This window comes from Caretta caretta, chromosome 8 (assembly GCF_965140235.1).
Source record: "Caretta caretta isolate rCarCar2 chromosome 8, rCarCar1.hap1, whole genome shotgun sequence".
In the NCBI taxonomy this organism is placed as follows: domain Eukaryota; kingdom Metazoa; phylum Chordata; order Testudines; family Cheloniidae; genus Caretta; species Caretta caretta.
In genome coordinates, this window is record NC_134213.1 from 66916966 (window position 1) to 66939084 (window position 22119).

A 22119-nucleotide genomic window follows, 5' to 3' on the forward strand; every position below is an offset into this window, starting at 1 on the left:
GGGAACTGTTCTGGAAGAAGTTGCACAGGCGACTATTGGATTTTAAATAGTATCATTTGTGCTTGTTTAGGAAGTGAGGAAAAAAACATGAATCCATGCCAGATCCACTGAAACCTACACTAACAAAGTCATTTCACCTCTGTGTCTCACTTTTCTTATCTATAGAATGGGGATAATGAATGGGGATAATGTGCAGACTCTGTGCAGTCCATTTTACATAGCCTAGAATTGTGAGTGGATGATAAAGCAAGAAAAAGCATTGTCAAAACCATAGAAAAATTATATCCAAATATTTGTGTTGCTCACACTGTATTTCTTGAGAAATACACAGTAATGTGAATAAATGTATAAAAATCTTACGTTCTGGTTTGTGGTACAGCAGTGCTTCCTTCCACCTGAGGCAGACAATGGGTCTGGAGGCCTGGAATCCCACAGGCAGCTTATATTAAGTCAAAAATTTAACACTGATCAAGAAAACCCAAAAGGGTAAGTGCTTTATGTATTTTGGCTGATTAAAAATATTTGTAAACAGCCAAAATGAGTGTATGCATTCATGGATACAAGTTTTGCTGTTTGACGATGTCTGAAATTTAATACATTGTGGTAGGCTCAACTCAAAGTAAAGCTGGTTGTTTTTGAACATGGGAAGATCTGGTTGGAAACGATTATTGTGTCTTTACATTTTACACAGACAATAAATCACACAGGATGAAATCCTGACCCCACTAAAAAATGGCAAAACTCCCTGTGACTTCAATGATAGCATTTCACTCAGTGAAATACAACCCTATCCAGAGGACCAGCACAAGGCCTTCTACATCTCTTAAGTTCCACTTACACATTATTTTGAGGGCTCAAGTAGAGCATAGGTCTTGTGTTGGCCTTCTGCACGGAAGTGAATTTTCACCCCTGGTAACTAAAAGTTAAGTAATAAATTAGTTCTACAATCATATTAAAAATATTGGAGACAAAATCCAACATCCAGATTAAAAAAGGGACTTGGCTGAACAGTGACAAATACAAGTCAAAAAGATACATTTGTGTAGACGTTCAGCATTAAGTTTGGTTGTTTTACTTACTTTTGTCACATCAGTACTTCTGTATGCTGTCTTGTTTATTCAGGAATTTAAACTTCTGGCAAATGACATCTCCACCCAAAACCAAGCCTTACAACATGTGCAATTTGGAACACAAAATTATTAATCTAAATATGCGGCAAGAGCAAGGTAGGAGCAAGAGGAAAATGCTTTTATTCAATAATTTGTATCATTTCATAACTCTGGTAAAACTCACCCACTTTCCAATTCTTTCTTTTTCCCCCCCCCCGATCATTTTAGGCAATTTAGCACATCCATCAGATCATTGTTTTTGTGGAAGGGTAGAAAACTGTTCAAATGCACATGATGATGCTCTATATCCCAAATGGAAAATAGACTGGTCAAAAAATGCAAACAAAGAACTTTGTTCCTGTTCTGTTAATAGGTGAGCATGTGCTGACTATCACCCTAAGCTCTAAAACAACACAAAACATTAACAAACTTCAAAAATAGTCCAGAGGGTGTTATTAGAGTAACTGTCTCTTTCGAACCTTTGTGCCTGTCTGTGTTCATGTGTGCACATGTATATAAATACACACACCTAAAATTTCTTAAGTGCTTTGCTGAATAGAGGTGGGGTTACTCACAGGCTTAACTTTAAACACGTGTTTAAGTGCTCTGCTGAATCAGGGTCTTAATGCCATGATCCATACTATAATTCAAGGTGTAATACGATTTTTCCCCAAGATTAGACCATTTAGTATGGATATATTTCATATTATGAATAAATCTATTTTTCCTGAATTAATAATTTGGCAACATTAATAGCATAGGTATTAATATGCTCAAAAACTTTTCATACAATTGGTAACATTTAATTCAGATCTTGTACTTTTTTTTTTTTTAACACATAGAAATAAAAACACAGAGGACAGAAAAACTGATAGTGAAAAGTCAAAATGTGGACAGTATTCACTCTTCATTCAAGAAAAAGCAGTGGCGCTAGATTTGTCAGGCACTAACCTTTGTAAGTAGAGATTGTCTACAGTGGCCAGAACTATATTTAACTACTACTGAGTCCTTGTAATAATTTGATGCATCTCACAACACCTGCAGAGTATGAAGATTTTAATGGACTTTTATCAAACTTTACTGGCTAAGCTACTAGGATCCCATTTTCAAACAGGCTTTCAAAAAAGCACCCATGACACTTCCATGTGTAGAAGGGCACTGATGTGTACAAAATTCCATTTTGCTCATGCATGTGCAGGAATTTGTATATGCTAACTAGTGCACTCCCAATTTCAGCATATCTTTGAGGGTAGTTTGAAAAGTTGGCCCATAAAGTGTTCCAAAATTTCTGGGCCAGATTATTTCCTCCCCCATCAAAATAAGTGGAGATTTTTATGAGAAAATATCTGCCTGGCATCCCTTGTAGAGATTATTCCCCATCATTCTGCTGCTGGGAAGGAGGGTGGAAATGCCATCTTAAACCTCATGGATCCTTCATACACCCCTTGTGGCCTCCCCAACTCCTTAATAGCCGCATTCCATTGGAGTCACACTGCCAAGGATGTCCCCTGGCCCATTGGGCAGGGCAACTCCCAGGTCCCTCAGAAGTTCAGTTAACTTTTCTGGGGGCAGAGGAATGACAACAGGCAGTCTTTCTTCCAGCCAACCCTGACTCCACACCTTCCCACTGCACTGTCTTGGGTCGAGGATGGTACTGTGAAGGTGGGTGTACTCCATGTGTGAATTGGAAGGCATGAGCTGTTTCTGGCTTTGATTTCAGATTAGGGGAGGGATAGCTCAGTGGTTTGAGCACTGGCCTGCTAAACCCAGGGTTATGAGTTCAATCCTTGAGGGGGCCATTTAGGGATCAGGGCAAAAATTGGGGATTGGTCCTGCTTTGAGCATTAGATTTTCTTTTGTTTAATGGCTTGTAATATAAGCTATGCTGGAGGGAATGTATATTCCTGTTTTTGTGTCTTTTTGTAACTTAAGGTTTTGCCTAGAGGGATTCTCTTATGTTTTGAATCTGATTACCTGTAAAGTATTTACCATCCTGATTTTACAGAGGTGATTCTTTTACCTTTTCTTTAAATAAAATTCTTCTTTTAAGAACCTGATTGATTTTTCATTGTTCTTAAGATCCAAGGGTTTGGGTCTGTGTTCATCTGTACCAATTGGTGGGGATATTATTATCAAGCCTTCCCCAGGAAAGGGGGTGTAGGGCTTGGGAGATATTTTTGGGGGGGACGTCTCCAAGTGGTCTCTTTCCCTGTTCTTTGTTTACCACGCTTGGTGGTGGCAGCATACTGTTCAAGGACAAGGCAAAGTTTGTACCTTGGGGAAGTTTTTAACCTAAGCTGGTAAAAAATAAGCTTAGGGGGTCTTTCATGCAGTCCCCACATCTGTACCCTACAGTTCAGAGTGGGGAAGGAACCTTGACAACTCTCTTTTGTGGTCCCTTTGGTTTCCACTGGTTTTGGAGAGGCAGGGTCCAACCTTATGGCAAGGGAGACTTGTCTTGTGTAAAGACACAGGCCTGACACTGGTGAGATCTGAGTTCAGTTCCTAGCTTCGACACAGGCCTCCTGTGTGACTTTGTGCAAGTCACTGTATCTCTCTGTACCTCAGTTCCCCATCTGTAAAATGGAGATGATAATACTTCTCTGCATCACAGGGATGTTGTGAGGAGAAATTCATTAATGTTTGTGAGGCACTCAGATCCTAGAGTGCTGGAAGCCATGTGGGTACCTAGATATAAAGCTGCAGCACCCAGCTTATGAGCTGTAATATTTATGTAAGACCTCTTTGATACAATTTTTTTTTAGGCAGTGATTCAGAAGACATCTCATTCTGTGATTCCTTTGATGAGTCACACAGTGATGAATTTCTGGAACACAGGACTAAAAATTATAAAACACGTAGAGCCGGATTAAAAGAACAAAGCAAAGGTATAGTGGTTTCATAGCTCCTAAAACATGTTTGTGTGGAAATGTTGTCTGCAGTGTAATATTTTACCTATATCACTTGTTTGCAGGTCTCAGCTGGAGGTGCAATAGGCGAAACAGAGATTGGTTTAAACTTGGGAATTATAAAGAATTTGTTCAGTCCTGCACCTTATGTAGAAATAAAAACCTCAGTTCAACTCGTGAGTATAGTGTGCTGCCAAAAAGGTTACAAACCACAAGCTAAGCTTTACATGGCACAAACCCGTGAGTGGAATACACATAGGGACCAGCACTCAAAGAAGAACTAAATATTTAGTTCCAAAGTTACATAAGGAGCAGTAACCCAACTCTAGCCTCACCTCAGCTCTTCCACAACCACAGTGGAACTATCTATTTTTCACTTGGTGGGAGCGATAACATTTCCAGTTTTCCACCAACGTCTTCAAAATGCCGGTCACAGGCACCACCCTATACCGGCTGTCATTTGCTGTTGGCCCCCCAGGCAGTATGGTCTAGAGCAGGGGTAGGCAACCTATGGCACGCGTGTCAACGGTGGCATGCGAGCTGATTTTCAGTGGCACTCACACTTCCCAGGTCCTGGCCACAGATCCGGGGGGCTCTGCATTTTAATTTAATTTTAAATAAAGCTTCTTAAACATTTTAAAAACCTTATTTACTTTACATACAACAATAGTTTAGTTATATATCATAGACTTATAGAAAGAGACCTTCTAAACACATTAAAATGTATTACTGGCACGCGAAACCTTAAATTAGGGTGAATAAATGAAGACTCGGCACAGCACTTCTGAATGGTTGCCGACCCCTGGTCTAGAGCAATGAACAGGAATTCCTCAGTTCTTATGCTACCTCTGCCACTGACTTGTGTTAACTTCAGCAAGTCAATGAGAGCCTGGTTTTCAGAAATGTCCAGCACCCGCGGCAACCTTTGAAGTCTCTTAAATCTCTGCCTCAGTTTCCCCATCTGTACAGTGGAAATGAGGTTAGTTATCTGTTTTACAGGGCCAGAGTGAATATAAATTAGCTAATGTTTCTACATGTTGGTTGGAAATGTAAAGTGTTATGTAAGTCTACATCGTATTAATGCATTTATTATGATAATGCTAAGTTGTCATTACAGTATGTTTTCTCAACAGCCTTACAATACAGGGATTGGAATATAAATTTCTGCACTAGTTGTCAAAGAAACAAATGCAGCAGGGAATCTGACAAGAATAATATTGGTAAATGATCCCAGACTGTCGGTCTTAATTATGTTAAAAATATTTTGCAGTTGTGCCTTATAGATCATGTGCAAACTTTTTAAAGACATGTTGTATAGATAGTATAATTAAATGTACAATAACAAACTGAAGTCTGATCTGATCAAGAAATGGATTTGGCTAAAGAGGGAAGGACAAGGAAGAGAGCCCAGCATTTTGAAACACTGCTGGAATGATTATATGAGAAGCAAACATTGTACTCAGGGAATTCGAGAAATGCATCTAGGGCTGGGCTATTTTTTATCCTAATTCAGGATTCTAAAGTGCTTCACAAACTATGTACATAGAGCACCAATGAAATGCACTTTGGAATTGCATAGTACATTGGAAAAGAATGGCACAGTGATCCCCAGGAACAATCTAGGACTGTTTTCTCTTTCTGTCTTGACTTCCAGTTAGTGGGTGCCTCAGAACATTATTAACTTATTTATAACTAAAATATGGGTGCTCCTTTCCATTTTCCTGTTTGATATTTAGGGGACCTCTTAAATGTCTGTACAGAGCATGGGAGAGGGGAGCTGTTAAAGAAAGTGGCTTGACTTCCACAGCTTATACATAGCACACATAATAAAAGGTGGAAGAGATGAATGAAATATGTTCGGTACAGGAGAGGGGGCAAGGAAAAAAGATGAGAGGCAGATCAAGATATTTCACCTTTACCCCTTCTTTCCCTGCCATTTACTTCAATTTCATTTAATCTTTTTACTGTGTTCCTCCTCCTCCTTTGTCTTTTGCCTTTTCGGGATTTATTATCCTTCTCATATCAGTTTTTTTGAACCATCATGCCCTACAGGGCTTATTCCTATAGATTATGTTGATGCATTTGCATGCAGTTTTTCCAGCCTCAAATATTTAAAAATTATGAGTCAGGCCCCCACAAAAAGCTTAAGATTTTAAAAAATTATACAATTTTGAATTCTTCTCATTTTGAAGCATTTTGGGTGCACTTAGGCCACAATTTCATTCCTTTCTCCACCATTATAAGGGCTAGAAAGGTAATTTTTTAAATGAAATCTGAGATTCTCACGTATTCAAAAAACTTCTGCAACTGGGGCTTTAAGACAAACAGCAGTCATGATAAAGACATGATAAAATCATGCGAGTTGGCAACACAGTGTATGTTTAAAGAATGTTGAGTTTAATTATTAAATTGATTTAGTAAAGAAATACATCTTTTGGATATTTTTGTTGGTATTTTTCTAATGAAAATTAGAACTAGAGTGGGCATTTCCAGTGGAGACGTTTTTGCAGGGATTCCATTGGCTGGAGCTGCTGAGTTAGCAAATGTCAGGTCACACAAGGATTCTAAGAGCCAAGGCTGTGGAATAGTAAACTGTTAAAATCCACTTTGTATTGATGAACAATTAGTATTTAACTGCAATTCATAGGGGTGAAAGAGGTACAGCGTCAAGACTGTATGATGCTCTCTGGTAACATACCTGAAAACAGACAACTGGCTCTGATCTTTTACCGTTGTGTGCACGTAATTCCATGCCTAATTTGTCTGTTCCATTACTGCAGTTGGCCAGGGTAACTGAGTGCACACACTTGTAAAAAACAGCCTATTCTGTCATTGGTGCTAAATATAAGAAAGTATAGTTTTCTATATATTTGTGTTATTTTGTTTACTCTAATTATGGCCTCCAAAATTTCAGCTTCTTCACAGAAGAAAAGAATTGCCGCCGATAGTGTTTTTACAAGTAAGCAGCCAGATCCATTTGTATACAGTCTTTCTGACAAGTAAGTGTTACCCGTAGCTTTATATAAATTAGTACCACAGAAGATGTGACTATTGAAGATATATAGTGTGGGCCAAATTCACTATTGTCATAAGTGGCACAACTCCATACCTGTGCAATATGTACTATATATTAGAATAGTGGTCACTAATGAAAGTAAAATATATAATGTAAATGCAAACTTGAACAGATTTAACTAGATTTTTTTCTGAAACTTTTCAATTACATGGAAGAACTAGAAAATTTGCTAATTCTTTTAGTATAGTATCCACCCAAGAGGTCTCTTTTCATTAACTAAATGTGTCATCATTCCAGATAACAAGCCTGGGAGTGACAGCCACGTTGTCTGTAGGAATAATGATATTGCAGTACTGTTTATCCATCTCAGAAATGTCTTTTCCTATTTTTGCTTGTTACAAACATTAAATTATATCTGGAGAATATGAAGTAGGACAGATTCTTAATTATAGTGTTGACAATGTGTGGGGAGGTAGGGAAGATTGGCAAAGAAATTAAATAAATGAAAACCTTTTGGGGCTTCTCTCCTGCTTCCAGAGCAGGCAGTGCTGAAAATTCTAATGAGGATAATTCAGTGATGCCAGATTCCCTGCCCCTTCCCTGAAGGTTTGTCTGTCTGTGACTATAAGATGTATGTTATAAATGTAACACTAACTATGCAGTTGCATTTTATGATTAAACAAATGAAGAACTCTACTGAAATTATGATGCAAGGATGCTGAAAAGTTATAGACATTGAATACACATTGTTTAAACACGTTTTCTTTGTTTTGTAACTATAAAATGTTTTTGTGTATATTTTATGTATTATCTTCTAGAGACAATTTAGAGGCTCCCAAAACCTGCTACTCAAGGATGCATGATACAATTATCTTTTCACCTCAATACCTAGCCAGCAGGAAGGTTTATGGAAGTAAATCAATGATCAATATTAGAAACAAACACATCAGTGATACTGACACAAAGGTAAGAATTTAGAGTGTGATTTTAAAAAATGCCTAAGTGACTCAGGAGCAACAAGTCCCACTGACTTTCAGTAGCACTTTTGAAAATCTCACCTATAAATGCTAATGATTATAATCCAACTTGTCTTGCATTCAGTGCCTTCTGGGGTGCTAAAGGTGTCTTGTTGGCTTTTAAATAGGAAAGTGTGTTATTTATTAACTTGTCATGTTGAAACTGGCTTATTCTTAACTTTTTTTTTTCTTTGGTAAAAAAACGGTTACTCACCTTCTCGTAACTGTTGTTCTTCGAGATGTGGTGTTCATGTACATTCAATCAGGTGTGTGCGCGCTTTGTGCACACCAGCCGGAAGATTTTTCCCTTAGTAGCATCCATAGGGTCGGCCTGGGCACTCCCTGGAGTTGCGTCTTCATGGCACCCAATATAGCGCCTTGCCAACCCCCCCACCTCCTCAGTTCCTTCTTGCTGGCTGTTCCGACAGGGGGGTAGGAGGGCAGGTATTGGAATGTACATGAACAACACATCTTGAAGAACAACAGTTATGAGAAGGTGAGTACCCGTTTTTTCTTCAAGTGCTTGTTCATGTCCATTCCAATCAGGTGACTTGCAAGCCAGAGTTCAGGAGGTGGGGTTGGAGTCATCCACTGATTGGAGTATGGCTCTTCTGAAGGCCACATTGTCTCTGGCCTGTTGCGTGATCACATAGTGTGACATAAAAGTGTGAATTGAGGACCACGTTGCCGCTCTGCAGATTTCCTGAGTGGGGACCTGCGCCAGGGGACCTGCTGAGGAAGCCTGAACTCTGGTGGAGTGTGTGGTGATTGGCAGAGCGGGCACCTTCGCACTCCCGAATGCACGTGATCCACGACAAGATGGGTTGGGATGAGATAGGGAGACCTTTCATCCTGTCTGTCGCTGCTACGAATAACTGGACGGACTTTCGGAACGGCTTAATTCTCTCTATATAGAAGGCCATCGCTCTGCGGACATCCAATGAGTGAAGCCTCTGCTTCCTACGGCAGGAATGTGGCTTAGGATAGAACACTGGGAGGAAGTTGTCCTGGTTGATGTGAAACTGGGAGACAACCTTAGGGAGAAAAGCCGAGTGAGGCCTGAACTGAACCTTGTCCTTATGGAATACCGTGTAAGGGGGCCCTGAGCACTAACACCCTCCTAGCTAAGGTTATCACCACCAGAAATGCCACCTTGTATGAAAGATAAAGCAGGGAGCACGTTGCCAGTGGCTCTAATGGTGGACCGTAAGTCTGGAAAGGACCAGATTAAGGTCCCAAGCAGGGATAGGCTGTCGTGTTTGCGGGTAGAATCTATCAAGACCTTTAAGAAAATGGCTAACCTCAGGGTTTGCAAAGACTAGTGGCCATCTGCGCCCTGATGGAATGCGGAGATGGCGGCCAAGTGAATCCTTATTGACGACATAGACAGAGCCTATTGTTTAAGATGGAGGAGGTAGTCCAGTATAAATGGCACTGAGGCAAGCGTCGGTGACTGATGGTGCTGCTCCAACCAGAGAGAGAACCTCTTCCTCTTGGCAAGGTACAGTGCTCTTGTGGAGGGCTTTCTGCTGCCAAGGAGAACTTGTCTGACTTGATCGGAACAGAACAGTTCCACGGCATTTAGCCATGGAGCATCCATGCTGTGAGCGACTCAAGGTTCGGGTGCCGGAGGCGGCTGTGATCCTGCGTGATCAGGTCCAGGACAAGCGTTAGGGTGACCGGAGTCTCCACGGACATTTCTAGGAGTGATGTGAACCAGTGCTGGCATGGCCAGGCCGGAGCTATCAATATGATTAGGGCTCGGTCCCTGTGGCTCTTGAGGAGCACCTCGTGGACCAACAGGACTGGTGGGAACGCGTAAAGCAGACAGCCCCCCCCATGGAAGAAGGAACACATCCATGATGGAACCCGGTCTGTGATTCAGAAAGGAGCAAAATAGTTGACACTTCCTATTACTGCACGTGGCTAACAGGTCTATTTGGGGAAAGCCCCAGAGATGGAAAATTTGAGCTCACTATGTCCAGCCAGAGGGACCACTCGTGGCCATGAAAAAATCGACTGAGACGGTCCGCCAGCTCATTCGGTATCCCAGGGCGGTATGATGCCTGCATGTGTATCGAGTGCTCCACACAGAAGTCCCACAGCATGAGGGCTTCCTGGCACAGGGGAGAGGAGTGTGCACCCCCGTTTGTTGATATAAAACATTGCCGTGGTGTTGTCCGTAAAGACTGATACACATCTGCCTGATATGTGGGCTCTGGAAACCTGGCACTCCAGGCGCACCACTCTCAGTTCTCCAATGCTGATATGCTGAGCTAGGTCCGCCTGAGACCAAAGACCTTGTGTCCTGAGGTCTCCCAAATGTGTTTCCAATCCCAGATCTGAGGCATCTGTCACTAACGAGAGGACTGGCTGGGGGCTGGTGAAGGGCACTCCTGCACAAACTACCTGTGGGTCGAGCTACCACAGGAAGGAGTCTAATATTGGGCAGGGCAGGGTTACAATGCTGTCCAGTGTCGCAAGCCAGTCAATAAACCGATGCTAGCCATGACTGGAGTGGGCGAAGTCTGAGTCTGATATGCTGTACTACATAGGTACAAGCGGCCATATGCCCCAGCAGTTTCAGGCAGTTTCTTGCTGTGGTCGTAGGGAACTGTCTGAGGCCTTGTATGATGTCCCCCAGAGACTGAAACCTGGAGGTACACCCTGGATTGAGTCGAGTCTAGCGCTGCGCCTATAAACTGTATCCTCTGCACTGGGGACAGTGTGGATTTGGCCTTGTTGAGAAGGAGACCTAGTTTGAGGAAGGTCCTTCTTATGAAGACGACCTGCTCCTCCACTTGAGATCTGGAGTGGCCTTTGATCAGCCAGTCATCGAGGTACGGGAAAATCTGTATCTGCCGCTTGCGCAGGAACGCCACGATGACTGCCATGCAATTGGTGAAAACATGAGGTGCTGCTGACAGGCCACAAGGGAGAACAGTAAACTGATAGTGGCTGTTGTTCACCATAAACCTGAGGTATCATCTGTGAGGTGGAACTATTGCTATGTGAAAATACACGTCCTTCAAGTCGAGGGCGGCATACCAGTCTCCTGGATCCAATGAAGGGATAATGGAGGTCAAGGAGACCATGCGGAACCTGAGTTTCTTGACAAACTTGTTGAACTCCCACAGGTCCAGGATGGGTTTGAGGCCACCCTTGGCTTTCGGTATTAGGAAATACTGGGAGTAGAAGCCCTTGCCCCTTTGCTCCTGAGGAACTTCTTCCACTGCCACTACCAACAGAAGGGTGTGAACTTCCTGTATTAGAAGTTGCTCGTGAGAGGGGTTCCTGAAGAGGGACAGGGAAGGGGGGTGGAAGGGTGGGAGGGCCCAGAATTGGATGGAGTATCCCCTCTCTACCGTGCGGAGCACCCAGCGGTCCGAGGTGATATGGGACCAAGCATGGTAGAAAGGGGATAGATGGGACGAGAAGGTAAGAGGGGTTGGATCCAGTTGTGGTACTGGTGTGCCATCCTCGACCGCACCTTTAAAAGGGATTCAGGGGCTGGGTGGAGGCTTGGGCTGGCCAGAGCTCTGCCCCGAGGAGGGGTGCTGCCACCTCCTACCGCTCCTATTCCTCCTGTGAGGAGCATCTTGGTGGTTCTGGGGTTGGCAGAACGTGGAGGGAGGCTGTGGCCGGAAATGCCTAAACTGGGTGGCTGGTGTATGGAGCCCCAAAGATCTTAGGGTGACCCTTGAATCCTTCAGACTATGGAGTCTCTTATGCGTTTTGTTGGAAAAGAGGGCCGGACCCTCGAAGGGGAGGTCCAGATTGTTTGCTGGATCTCGTGGGCCAGATCGGAGACCTGCAACCAGGAGCCCCTTCTCATACAACCCCCGTGGTGGTCATATGTGAGGCTGCATCTGCTGCGTCCAATGCCGCCTGTAGGGAAGCTCGGGAGACCAGCTTTCTCTCCTCCACTAATGCAGAGAACTCAGTGCGAGAGTCCTGTGGCAGGAGCTCCACAAACTTGGCTATCGCAGCGCAGGTGTTGTGTGCATATCTGCTCACGATGGCCTGTTAGTTCGCGATGCGGAGCTGTAGTTCCCCAGTAGAATAGACCTTCCTGCTGAACAGGTCGAGTCTTTTCACCTCCCTATTCTTAGGGGAGGGGCCCTGGAAGCTCCCACTGATTGGCCGCATCAACCACCAGTGAGTCGGGGGATGGGTGGGTATATAAATGTTCATATCCCTTAGAAGGGACAAAGTAGGGTCCTTAGGGTCCTTGTTTGGTGCTGGTTCGCACACCGTCGGCGCCGGAGCACTGCGGACTGACGATGAAGTACTCAGCGTGGGTTCTGCGGATCCGGGGTCAGAATGGGGTCGCAGTGCTGCTTCCATCAGCAGGATCTTAAGTCTCTGCTCCCGGTCTTTGATGGTCCTAGGTCGAAAACTCTTGCAGATCCTGCATGTGTCCTTTTGGTGACTCTCCCCGAGGCATCGCACACAAGAAGTGTGGGTCACTCTTGGGCATAAACTTGCACAGTCCTCACAGAATTTGAACCCTGGGGATCCGGGCATACCCCAGAGGCGGGGAAGACATTGTTGGGAGGGGAACCCCCCAAACAAAACTAAGCTACTACAAGAACTATGTCTAACTAACTATTTACACTCTTGTACAATTAACTACAGGGGACCCTGCCAAAGCACTTGCAAGCAACAGTGAGCAATGTTCCAGCTAGCCGCCACTGGTGGTAAGAAGGAACTGAGGGGGTGGGGGGCTGGCAGGGCGCTATAGTGGGAGCCATGAAGGCACGACTCCAGGGGGGGGGGGCAGGCCGACCCTACGGACTCTACTAAGGGAAAAATCTTCTGGCTGGTGTGCACGTGGCGCGCACACACCTGGTTGGAATGGACATGAACAAGCACTCGAAGAAGAATAGTAGGTTCCATTTTACTCCAATAAAACCAATATATCCCTAAATAAACTTCAGCACAAGGCATAAGTATTGTCATTGACCCAGCTGCAGGGTGCCAGTGAGGAAGTTGAGATACATCAGTCACTCTTAGAGATCTGGAGTGAGATTCTGTGCTATGCCTCTAAAATCCACAGTACAGAACTTGCAGCTTAGATAGACAGGAGGTAGACACTTGCCTGATCTGGGGCTGCTTTGTTGCCTGTGGTGTAATTTAGACAGCCCTGGAGGCCTGTCTATACTACAGCAGTCTCCCTGGGATTCCCAGAACCTCCACAGTGCTATATCTAGAGCTTCTCCCTCAACACACCTCTCCCTCCTGCTGTATGCCCCTTACACCAGAACTTGGGAGAGGATCCTTGGAAGGCAGTCTTATGGCTATTGCCTGCAGCACCTGCACTGGGGGAATCGAATCCTCCCTTGGGTGGATACAGGGATTTTAGGAGTCCTTTTACAGAGTAAAGGGGCTAAAGCTGGGGCAGAGATCTGGGGCTAAAGTTTGGGCTGTTACGCTTTACATACCACAAGCTAAGAAGCAGTCACACTCTAGGCACTTCATGCACCAGACTGTAGTCCTAGGTGGCTCCTAAATGCCACACTCATGCAGTGGGAAAAGGATACTTTAGGGCTAGCACTATGGAAGTGTGGAAATCCCATGGGTGCAATGGCTTAAACAGTTAAAAAATATAAAGTATTAGCTAACTCAGCCCTGTGGCAGTCCACCACGGAACTCCAGCGTCAGAGTAACCTGAAGGGCTTCTCAGTCCTAGTCCTTCCAGTCCACCCCTTTCCTGGTGCCAGAATTCAGTTGTGTTGTTGTCGGATCTCATTCAGGACCCCTGTCTGTTGTCCTGTCTATTGTCTGTATATGCAGTTGCATCACACTTCTTAACTACAGGGTACTGCTGGTTCCCTGTTATCAATAGCTTGTGTTCCTACTCAGCTTTTCACAGTCAAGTCCTAAGCTGCTACCTCCAGCTTGCTCTCGCTGTCAGGCTGTCATCGGGCTTTCTTCTTGAGCCCGATACCCACAAGCCCTCAGGTTGTTGCTTCTTTTTCCTGTTCCTCAGAGAGCTCTCTTACTGCCCAGATGCTTAACTAGGTCCCTATTCCTTCCAAAATAGCTCACAGCCCCCCCCAATCCTTTTCTTCCAGTTCCTATCAGAGGAGAAAAGGGTCCCCACTCATGGACAAGCAGTTTCATTATGGTTCAGTTGAGGAATTTATTTCATCAAGATTTATTGGCAAAATATAATTGATGTTTCAGACTTTAAAAATGTCATTTGAGGATATACTTTGCTAACCTTTTTACTGCACGACTACCTAAAGTATTATTTTAGATACGCTCAATGTCTTATTTGTGGGTGTATCATACCATACTTTTTTAACCAACAGCAGGGAATAGATTCATTCTCAAACGTTTAATGTTTACTACAATTAAGATTGTGTGCATTACTTCGGGTGGCTTTAGTGTGGATTCATGAGTGCATTTGCAGACACAGAAATCATGAAACCAAATATCCAAAAACAACCAGACATACGCTTCTCCAAGTCCAGGGCCGAGGGGAGGCACGGTGGTGGATTATAGAACAAGCTTACTCCATAGTGGCAATTCCTGTTGCGTGGAACTCTGCCCGGCTCCCCTCTCTGGGTGTTGCAACGTGGCATGTGGGGTCGCAGCACATGGGGTCGCAGCACACTCAGGTCTGGTCCTGCGGGCCAGGAGCTGTTGCTGTGGGGCAAGCTCTCCAGCCACCTCCCACCCCCCTGGAGACTGGGGCAGAGGGTGATGCTGTGGGTGGTTGGTGTCCCCTCAGTTTAGTATAGTGCACCCATTGCATCAGCAGGCTACATTAGCCCTTTCTGCTATTTCTTCCCCTTATTTTGATTAATGGCTGAGGGCCACCCTTCTCTATGCTAAAAGAGTTTCTTTGTACTTGTAGAAGAGAATGGCATATAGCAGACCTGGTACCATCCAGTACACATCCTCCTCCCCAACTCTGCATAGATTTCTTACGTACACAGCTTTATATGTGGCCATTGAATAGGCTGCACACAGAAGAATACAAGCACCTGCCCTGCCAAAAAAACCCAAAACCCTACCTGCAGCACTTTTCCAAATACTATAAGGTAGACTTGTTGAAAAGGTTACATAGATCCCAGATTGAACATTCCTTCCCCTTCTGTTTTTTTGTTTGGGAACATTTATCTTTAAGCCTGTGTATTATCGGATAAAGTAGATAGTAAGTATCCTACAATTTGACTGTTTTATGCCTAAACAGATTTTAAACTCTACTTTGGATCATGCAATACAGACTGCAACCAGTTTGAAGGAAACTACAGAACGAATGGTACAAGTAGTTGCAGAAGATCTAGCTAAAGTCAAAACTCATCGAACTAAGCAGTTTTTTAGCTGGCCTGTTTCAAACATTTGAATTTGTCAGCTGAAATGTAGAGACAGAACTCTGAGTTGTGAAAAATTGGATTAACAAATAGTACAAAAGTTAGGAGAGCAGCTGCCCTTATGTGTGGTATTAGCAACAGGTTAAGAGCAGAAAAACAGAGTGCCAGGTTTATAAACCAAGAGCCCTTGAAAGCTGTCACATCTGTTAGTGAAGAATGGCCATAGAGCTGACTTCCCTCAGCCTTCAATAATGGTAGTTCTTTATAGAATTGCTCTAGGTAACCAAGCTTAGCTGTAGTTTCTAAAATGTGTAATTTGGGGCCAGGAGGAGAACATCTCATTCATCAGTGTGTTCTCAGCAGTATCACAGCCCAGCTCTGTATCCTGCTTGTTACTGAACATCACAGAGGGAAATAACTGAAACCCTTTGTTTCCGGATAATCTTTTAAAAATGAGTTTTAGCTGTGACATTGAATATGTCCTTCAAAAATTGACAAAGAATAGGCTGTATTGTTAAGCATCTGCTTTTGTGCATCTCAGTAAATGCTCTTTCATCACTCCTGTTTATATTCCAAAATGTCAGTATCTGTACAGTGACATTCTTAGTATCTGTTGGATTTAGCTTTCATAAAACAGCAAATACAAATCTTCAGCTATTTCAGCATTATGAATAAAAAAATTACAAAGGGGATAAGCTTCTCCTATGCCTGTACAGAAATTTGTCACTAGTAAACTGATTGTATATGTATTCTGAAATGCAGCGAGAGTGATTTAGTGCATGAAGCTTGGCGATTAAGGACCAATCACACACAGATACTACTAGCATTCTTTTTAATAACAAAATATAGTCTCCCTACTGTGTGAAGTTAACTCCCAAATATGCATGGGTAAAGGGGAAGGGGTCTCATAACTGGCCTCAAAGATTGTGACCATAGTTAAAAGAAACAAAGGTCAAGTATACTGAGTAATACTTGGAAGAAGATTGCTCTTACTTTTCCCCGTCTAGGGGTGGGTTAGATGTCTGAACAGTGTTGATCTATACAGTGTCTAGATTTGATTTTGACAAATAGAAACTAGTTGAGAATTTGAAAGTAGAAGGCAGGTTGGGTCAAAGTGGTAGAGTTCATGATTCTAAGGAGTGGTAGGAGGGAGAACAGCAAAATAAAGACAATGGATTTCAAGAAGGTAGACTTGAGCAAACTCAGGGAGTTGGTAGGTAAGATCCCCTGGGAAGCAAGTCTAAGGGGAAAAACAATTGAAGACACTTAACAGTTTTTCAAAGAGACATTATTAAGGGCACAAGAGCAAACTGTCCCACTGCATAGGAAAGATAGGAAGTATGGCAAGAGAACACCTTGGCTTAACCAGGAGATCTTCAATTAAATCAAAAGAGAATCCTACAAAAAGTGGAAACTATGTCAAATTACAAAGCATGAATATAAACAAACAAGTATGTAGGGAAAAAAATAGAAAGGTCAAGGGACAAAACAAAATCAAAGTAGCTAGAGACAAAGGGTAACAAGAAAACATTCTACAAATACATTTGAAGCAAGAGAAAGATCAAGGACAGGGTAGGCCTGTTACTCAATGAAGGAGGAAAAATAACAGAAAATGTGGAAATGGCAGAGGTGCTTAATGATTGCTTTGTTTTGATTTTCACCAAGAAGGTTGGTGGCAATTGGATGTCTAACAGTGAATATGAGGCAGGATCAGAGGCTAAAATAGGGAAAGAACAAGTTAAAAAGACAAATTAGATGTCTTCAGGTCACCAGGGCCTGATGAAACACATCCTAGAATACTCAAGGAACAGACAGAGGAGATAATTGAGCCATTTGTGATTATCTTTGAAAAGTCATAGAAGACAGGAGAGATTTCAGAAGACTGGAAAAGGGCAAATATAGTGCGAATCTATAAAAAGGGAATTACAGACCAGTCATCTTAACTTCTATATTCGGAAAGATAATAAGGTGATAAGTAACAGCATGGATTGTCAAAAACAAATTGCATCAAACCAACGCGATAGCTTTCTTTGACAGGGTAACAAGCCTTTGTGGATGGGGGGAAAATGGTAGACGTAATATATCTTACCTTTAGTAAAGCTTTTAATAAAGCCTTACATGACCTTCTCATACACAAACTAGGGAAATGCAATATAGATTGAACTACTGTAAGGTAAGTGCAAAACTGGTTGGAAAACCTTTCCCAGAGAGTAGTTATCAGTAGTTCAGTCATGCTGGAAGGGCATAATGCATGGGGTCCTGCAGGGATCAGTTTTGGATCTGGTTCTGTTCATCAACATCAATATCTTCATCAATTATTTAGATGACAGCATAGAGAGTAAAGTATACTTAAAGTTTGTGGACGATACCAAGTTGGGATGTGTTGTAAGTGTTTTGGAGGATAGGATTAAAATTCAAAACGATCTGGACAGACTGGAGAAATGGCCTGAAGTAAATAGGACAAAATTCAATAAGGACAAATGCATAGTGCACTTAGGAAGGAACAATCACAATCAGTTGCACACATACAAAATGGGAAATAACTGTCTAGAAAGGAGTACTGCAGAAAGGGATCTGGGGGTCATAGTGGATCACAAGCTAAATATGAGTCAGAGTAACACTGTTGCCAAGTAAAACATCATTATGGGATGTATTAGAAGGAGTTTTGCAAGCAAGACACAAGTAGTAATTCTTATGCTCTTCTCTGTGCTGATTAGGCCTCAACTAGAGTATTATGTCCAGTTCTGGGTGATGTTTCAGGAAAGATGTGGACAAACTGGAGAAAGTCCAGAGAACAAAAGTAATTAAAGGTCTAAAAAACATGACCTATGAGGGAAGATTGAAAAAAAATTGTGTTTAGTCTGGAAAAGAGAAGACTGAGAGGGGACATGAAAACAGTTTTCAAGCATATAAAAGGTGTTACAAGGAGGAGGGAGAATTGTTCTCCTTAACCTCTGAGGATAGGACAAGAAGCAATGGGCTTAAAATTGGATCAAAAGAGGTTTAGGTTGGACATTAGGAAAAACTTCCTGTCTGGGTGATTAAGCACTGGAATAAATTGCCTAGTCACTGGAGATTTTTAAGAGCAGGTTAGACAAACACCTGTCAGGAATGATCTGGATAATACTTAGTCCTGCCCCGAGTGCAGGGCACTGGACTGACTTCTCCAGGTCCCTTGCAGTCCCATGATTCCATGTCCCATAAGATAGGGAGATGGTCACAATTCATGTAAAGTTTTACACCCCCTACTTTGGCTTTGGAGTGAGCCACTAACAGTTTATGGTTTATATGCGAGTTTTTTTGTGTTTGTTTTTTTTAATTTAACTGCAGCATAGCTATTTTCTCCATTAGTTAAAACTAGCCACTGATAGTGACTAGAGGAAGCAGTAAAGCTGAGCAATTCTTTTTTTAAAAAAAGGTAAATGTTTAGTTTACATAGCATGCAGCAACTCAAACATGAGAAACTACAATAATTATTTTTGGACTATAGTGTAGTAATCAGATTTCTTGTTGTCAAGCATCTCTATACAGCCAGTTAACTGGCAATCATCCTTATTAGCCACTGTTTGGATTAGGTTTTTTTTGCAAGATTGGTCCTGCTTTGAGCAGGGAGTTGGACTAGATTACCTCCTGAGGTCCCTTCCAACCCTGACAGTCTAGGATTCTAAGAGCAGAATGCTAGATTTAGGTTATTAAAACCACTTGGTTTTGTTATGTGCAGATCATTTAAACAAACCCAAGAGGACAGATTCACATTAGCATTTTAAAACACAGGTGCTGGAACTAGCGGTGCTGCTGCACCCCTGGCTTAAAGCGATTTCCATCATATATGGGGTTTAACAGTTTGGTTCAATGGCTCTCAGCACCCCCACTATACAAGTTGTTCCAGCAGTTATTTTAAAACATCAACTTTTATCATGATTTAAGTCAGGGAGCCGGAAATTTTGATTCAAATTGATTTTAATCACATTTTGCATTTGTACTTAAATTAGTTGTTCTAAAGAAAGGTTCATTACCATTGCAATTAGTTGCAAAACAACATTATATTTGGAGACTGCACTATACCGATACACATTTATTCAGATTCTTAACTTTTACATTGATAGAAAATGGTGAATGATTTTTTACTAGCTTTATTTTACTCTAGATTTTATGTCAAGCTGTAATTGGAGAGAAACAATTCAATTAAAAAAGTACAAACACACTGGTGTTAGTTAAATAAAAACTACCTTTCTGCTGGATACATAAGGGAGAAGAAAGTGTATCCAAACATGTTTTGTTTAAAAAAAAAGCTTTAAAGGCAAAGGCAGCATTAACTGTAGCTAGTGAATTGACAAGACTGTCTCTGGTCACTGTGAGCCAGGTTTTCAAAGGTATTTAGGTTCCTAAAGAATGCAGATAGGCACCTTGTGGGATTTTTAAAAGTGCCCAAGCATGTCCAGTGCCTAACTCAGGGGTGGGCAAACTTTTTGGCCTGAGGGCCTCATCGGGGTTCTGAAACTGTATGGAGGGCCGGGTAGGGAAGGCTGTGCCTCCCCAAAGAACCCGGCCACCACCCTCTGTCCACTCCCTCCCACTTCCTGCCCCCCTCAGAACTCCTGACCCATCCTATGCCCCCTGCTCCTTGTCCCCTGACCGCCCCCTCCTGGAACCCTGCACCCCTAACTGCCCCCCCGGGACTCCAACCCCCTGACTTCCCCCCAGAGTCCCCTGCCCCTTATCCAACCCCACCACTCCCTACTCCCCATCAGGAGCTCGGAGCCCCACCACCCAGAGCATTGTCAGCAGAGCAAGCTGAGGCTGCGGGGGAGGGAGGACAGCAGGGGAGGGGCCGAGGGCAAGCCTCCCCTGCCAGGAGCTCAAGGGCTGGGCAGGAGGGTCCCATGGGCCCAAGTTTGCCCACCTCTGACCTAACTCCTATTTAAACCAATGGGAATTAGGTTGAAAATCTGGCCCCATGTCCTTAAATCTTGAAAAGTTAGATCTTATCCTCTCCAACCTTGTTTTCATTCATAGACTGGAAAAGGAAAAATAGGCATTTCTACTTTTTCAACTTTGAATGAACCAAATAAAGACAAATATTCCTTCTGCATCTGCCAACTAAATGGAGACCAAAAGTAAAAGCTTTTCTGCATATTTTTATTCAAATGGTTAATTACAGTAAGTTTACACTTTAAATACTTTTCCTTTTTAAAAATAAACCTGTTTAAAATTAAATTTTGAAATGGACAAACAATGATTTTTCTCCACCCTGACGAACTACTCACAACCACTCTTTTATTTTAAAAAAAATACACTGGAGTATTTCACTGCCCACATGACATGAACAAACAAGAGGGGGGTACTTTGCAATGCAGTGGCAATAAAAAGGTAGAAAAAGTGAGATTTCCCCCAAAACTTGGCTTAGAAGTATCTGAATTGTCACCAGGAAATCTTCATTAGATTAGTTCACAAGCAACTCAATTTACAAAATAGATGTACCATGCACACACAATAGTGGGGAAATTTTTTAATAAATCAAAGCTGCTTATTTTTTTTGTGAAGAACAACATGGGGAAAGTCTTAAACAGTAGTGTTCATGCACTGAAACATTTCATATAAGATGGACAAGCACGTTCTCCGGAGTTCTTTATTGAAAGTAAAACCATTTCTTTTAGTACTTCCATAATTCCCCTCCCCTCACAATCTACCATCTGAAAGCACCAGTCAATCAGTCATATTTTACCCGAGGATTTTTCACAAGACAATATAAATTTCCATTTTTAATATAAATTGTTTTAATTGAATTTTACATATTGCAAGAGACATTGCACTTATAATCTTACCATATGCTTATATTTACAGCTTTTGCCTCTGAAACTTCTAAGTCTAGGTACTTTTATGGCAATTTCAGAAAACCTCTCCAGTTTCCAGCATAGAAAGCTATCATAATTACTGAAAAAGCCATTAGTATATATACACACAAACATGATGATTTCTTAAATTCTACAATGATTTGTTGCAGTGGTAAAAATGCCAGTTTCAGAAAGCACTTTACCATGAAATGGTGTCCATACCCAATACAATATAAAAACAAAGTGTTAGACACTTTTCCCCTCTTCTTCCTGCCCTTAACTCCCAAAGAAAAGCAGCAAATTTAAATTATAAAAAGATACTCCATTAGTTGAGGGTGTGTACTGTCCCAAATACATCACCAGAAAAGTTAATTCCATTAAAATATTTACATGCTATTTATATTATGTGATCTCTTAATAAATTTTTAGTTAATCATTACTGAAATAGTACTGCGTGAACATTACAGTTTCTCTTCATCCTTAATGCAAAATGTATCCTTTGGTTTATTAAGCATCTTTACATCATCCAGCAGTCTTCTGGGTGTCAAAATATGAGTGGAGCCTGGTAAAACAGAATACACTTTTAGATGGATGCAGCTAACTATGTATGATTTGCAGACATCAGCATGACTCACTACCAAATCAAAATTGCATGTTAAGTATTTTTATTGCACCTTTCATACGTTAAAGTAGTTTAAAATGCTTTACTTTAATGATTTTGATGCTGCACATGCAGTGATTATGGAAGCAAATGCTCCTCCCACCCCAAGGTAGGGGTGGCTTTGACTGTCAGCAGGAGAACAAAACCTTGGGGGCCTTTCAAGGATTCCACTCCTCCCCCCCGCCATATAGGTTTGAGAAGTGGAGAATCAGTACTCAATAGGCTGTGCTCTTCTGTACAGCTTATTTG

The 22119-nt window shown here is 42.3% G+C and overlaps 2 protein-coding genes across 4 annotated transcripts in view; one reads left to right on the plus strand and one right to left on the minus strand.

Moving 5' to 3' along the window:
* AKNAD1 (AKNA domain containing 1) overlaps positions 1-19326 on the plus strand; it is a 32665-nt gene extending 13339 nt beyond the window's left edge. The window contains exons 11-20 of the mRNA XM_048859882.2: positions 380-486; positions 1123-1226; positions 1338-1482; positions 1952-2064; positions 3875-3997; positions 4084-4194; positions 5152-5238; positions 6933-7017; positions 7853-8000; positions 15255-19326. Coding sequence (XP_048715839.2) covers positions 380-486; positions 1123-1226; positions 1338-1482; positions 1952-2064; positions 3875-3997; positions 4084-4194; positions 5152-5238; positions 6933-7017; positions 7853-8000; positions 15255-15407 — 1176 coding nt within the window. The 3' untranslated portion in view covers positions 15408-19326. The remainder of the gene's footprint in view (positions 1-379; positions 487-1122; positions 1227-1337; positions 1483-1951; positions 2065-3874; positions 3998-4083; positions 4195-5151; positions 5239-6932; positions 7018-7852; positions 8001-15254) is intronic.
* A 1543-nt stretch (positions 19327-20869) lies between these two features.
* STXBP3 (syntaxin binding protein 3) overlaps positions 20870-22119 on the minus strand; it is a 46021-nt gene continuing 44771 nt past the window's right edge. For all 3 annotated transcript variants that reach the window (XM_048859914.2, XM_048859916.2, XM_048859919.2), the window contains one exon: positions 20870-21771. In XM_048859914.2, coding sequence (XP_048715871.1) covers positions 21671-21771 — 101 coding nt within the window. In that variant the 3' untranslated portion in view covers positions 20870-21670. The remainder of the gene's footprint in view (positions 21772-22119) is intronic.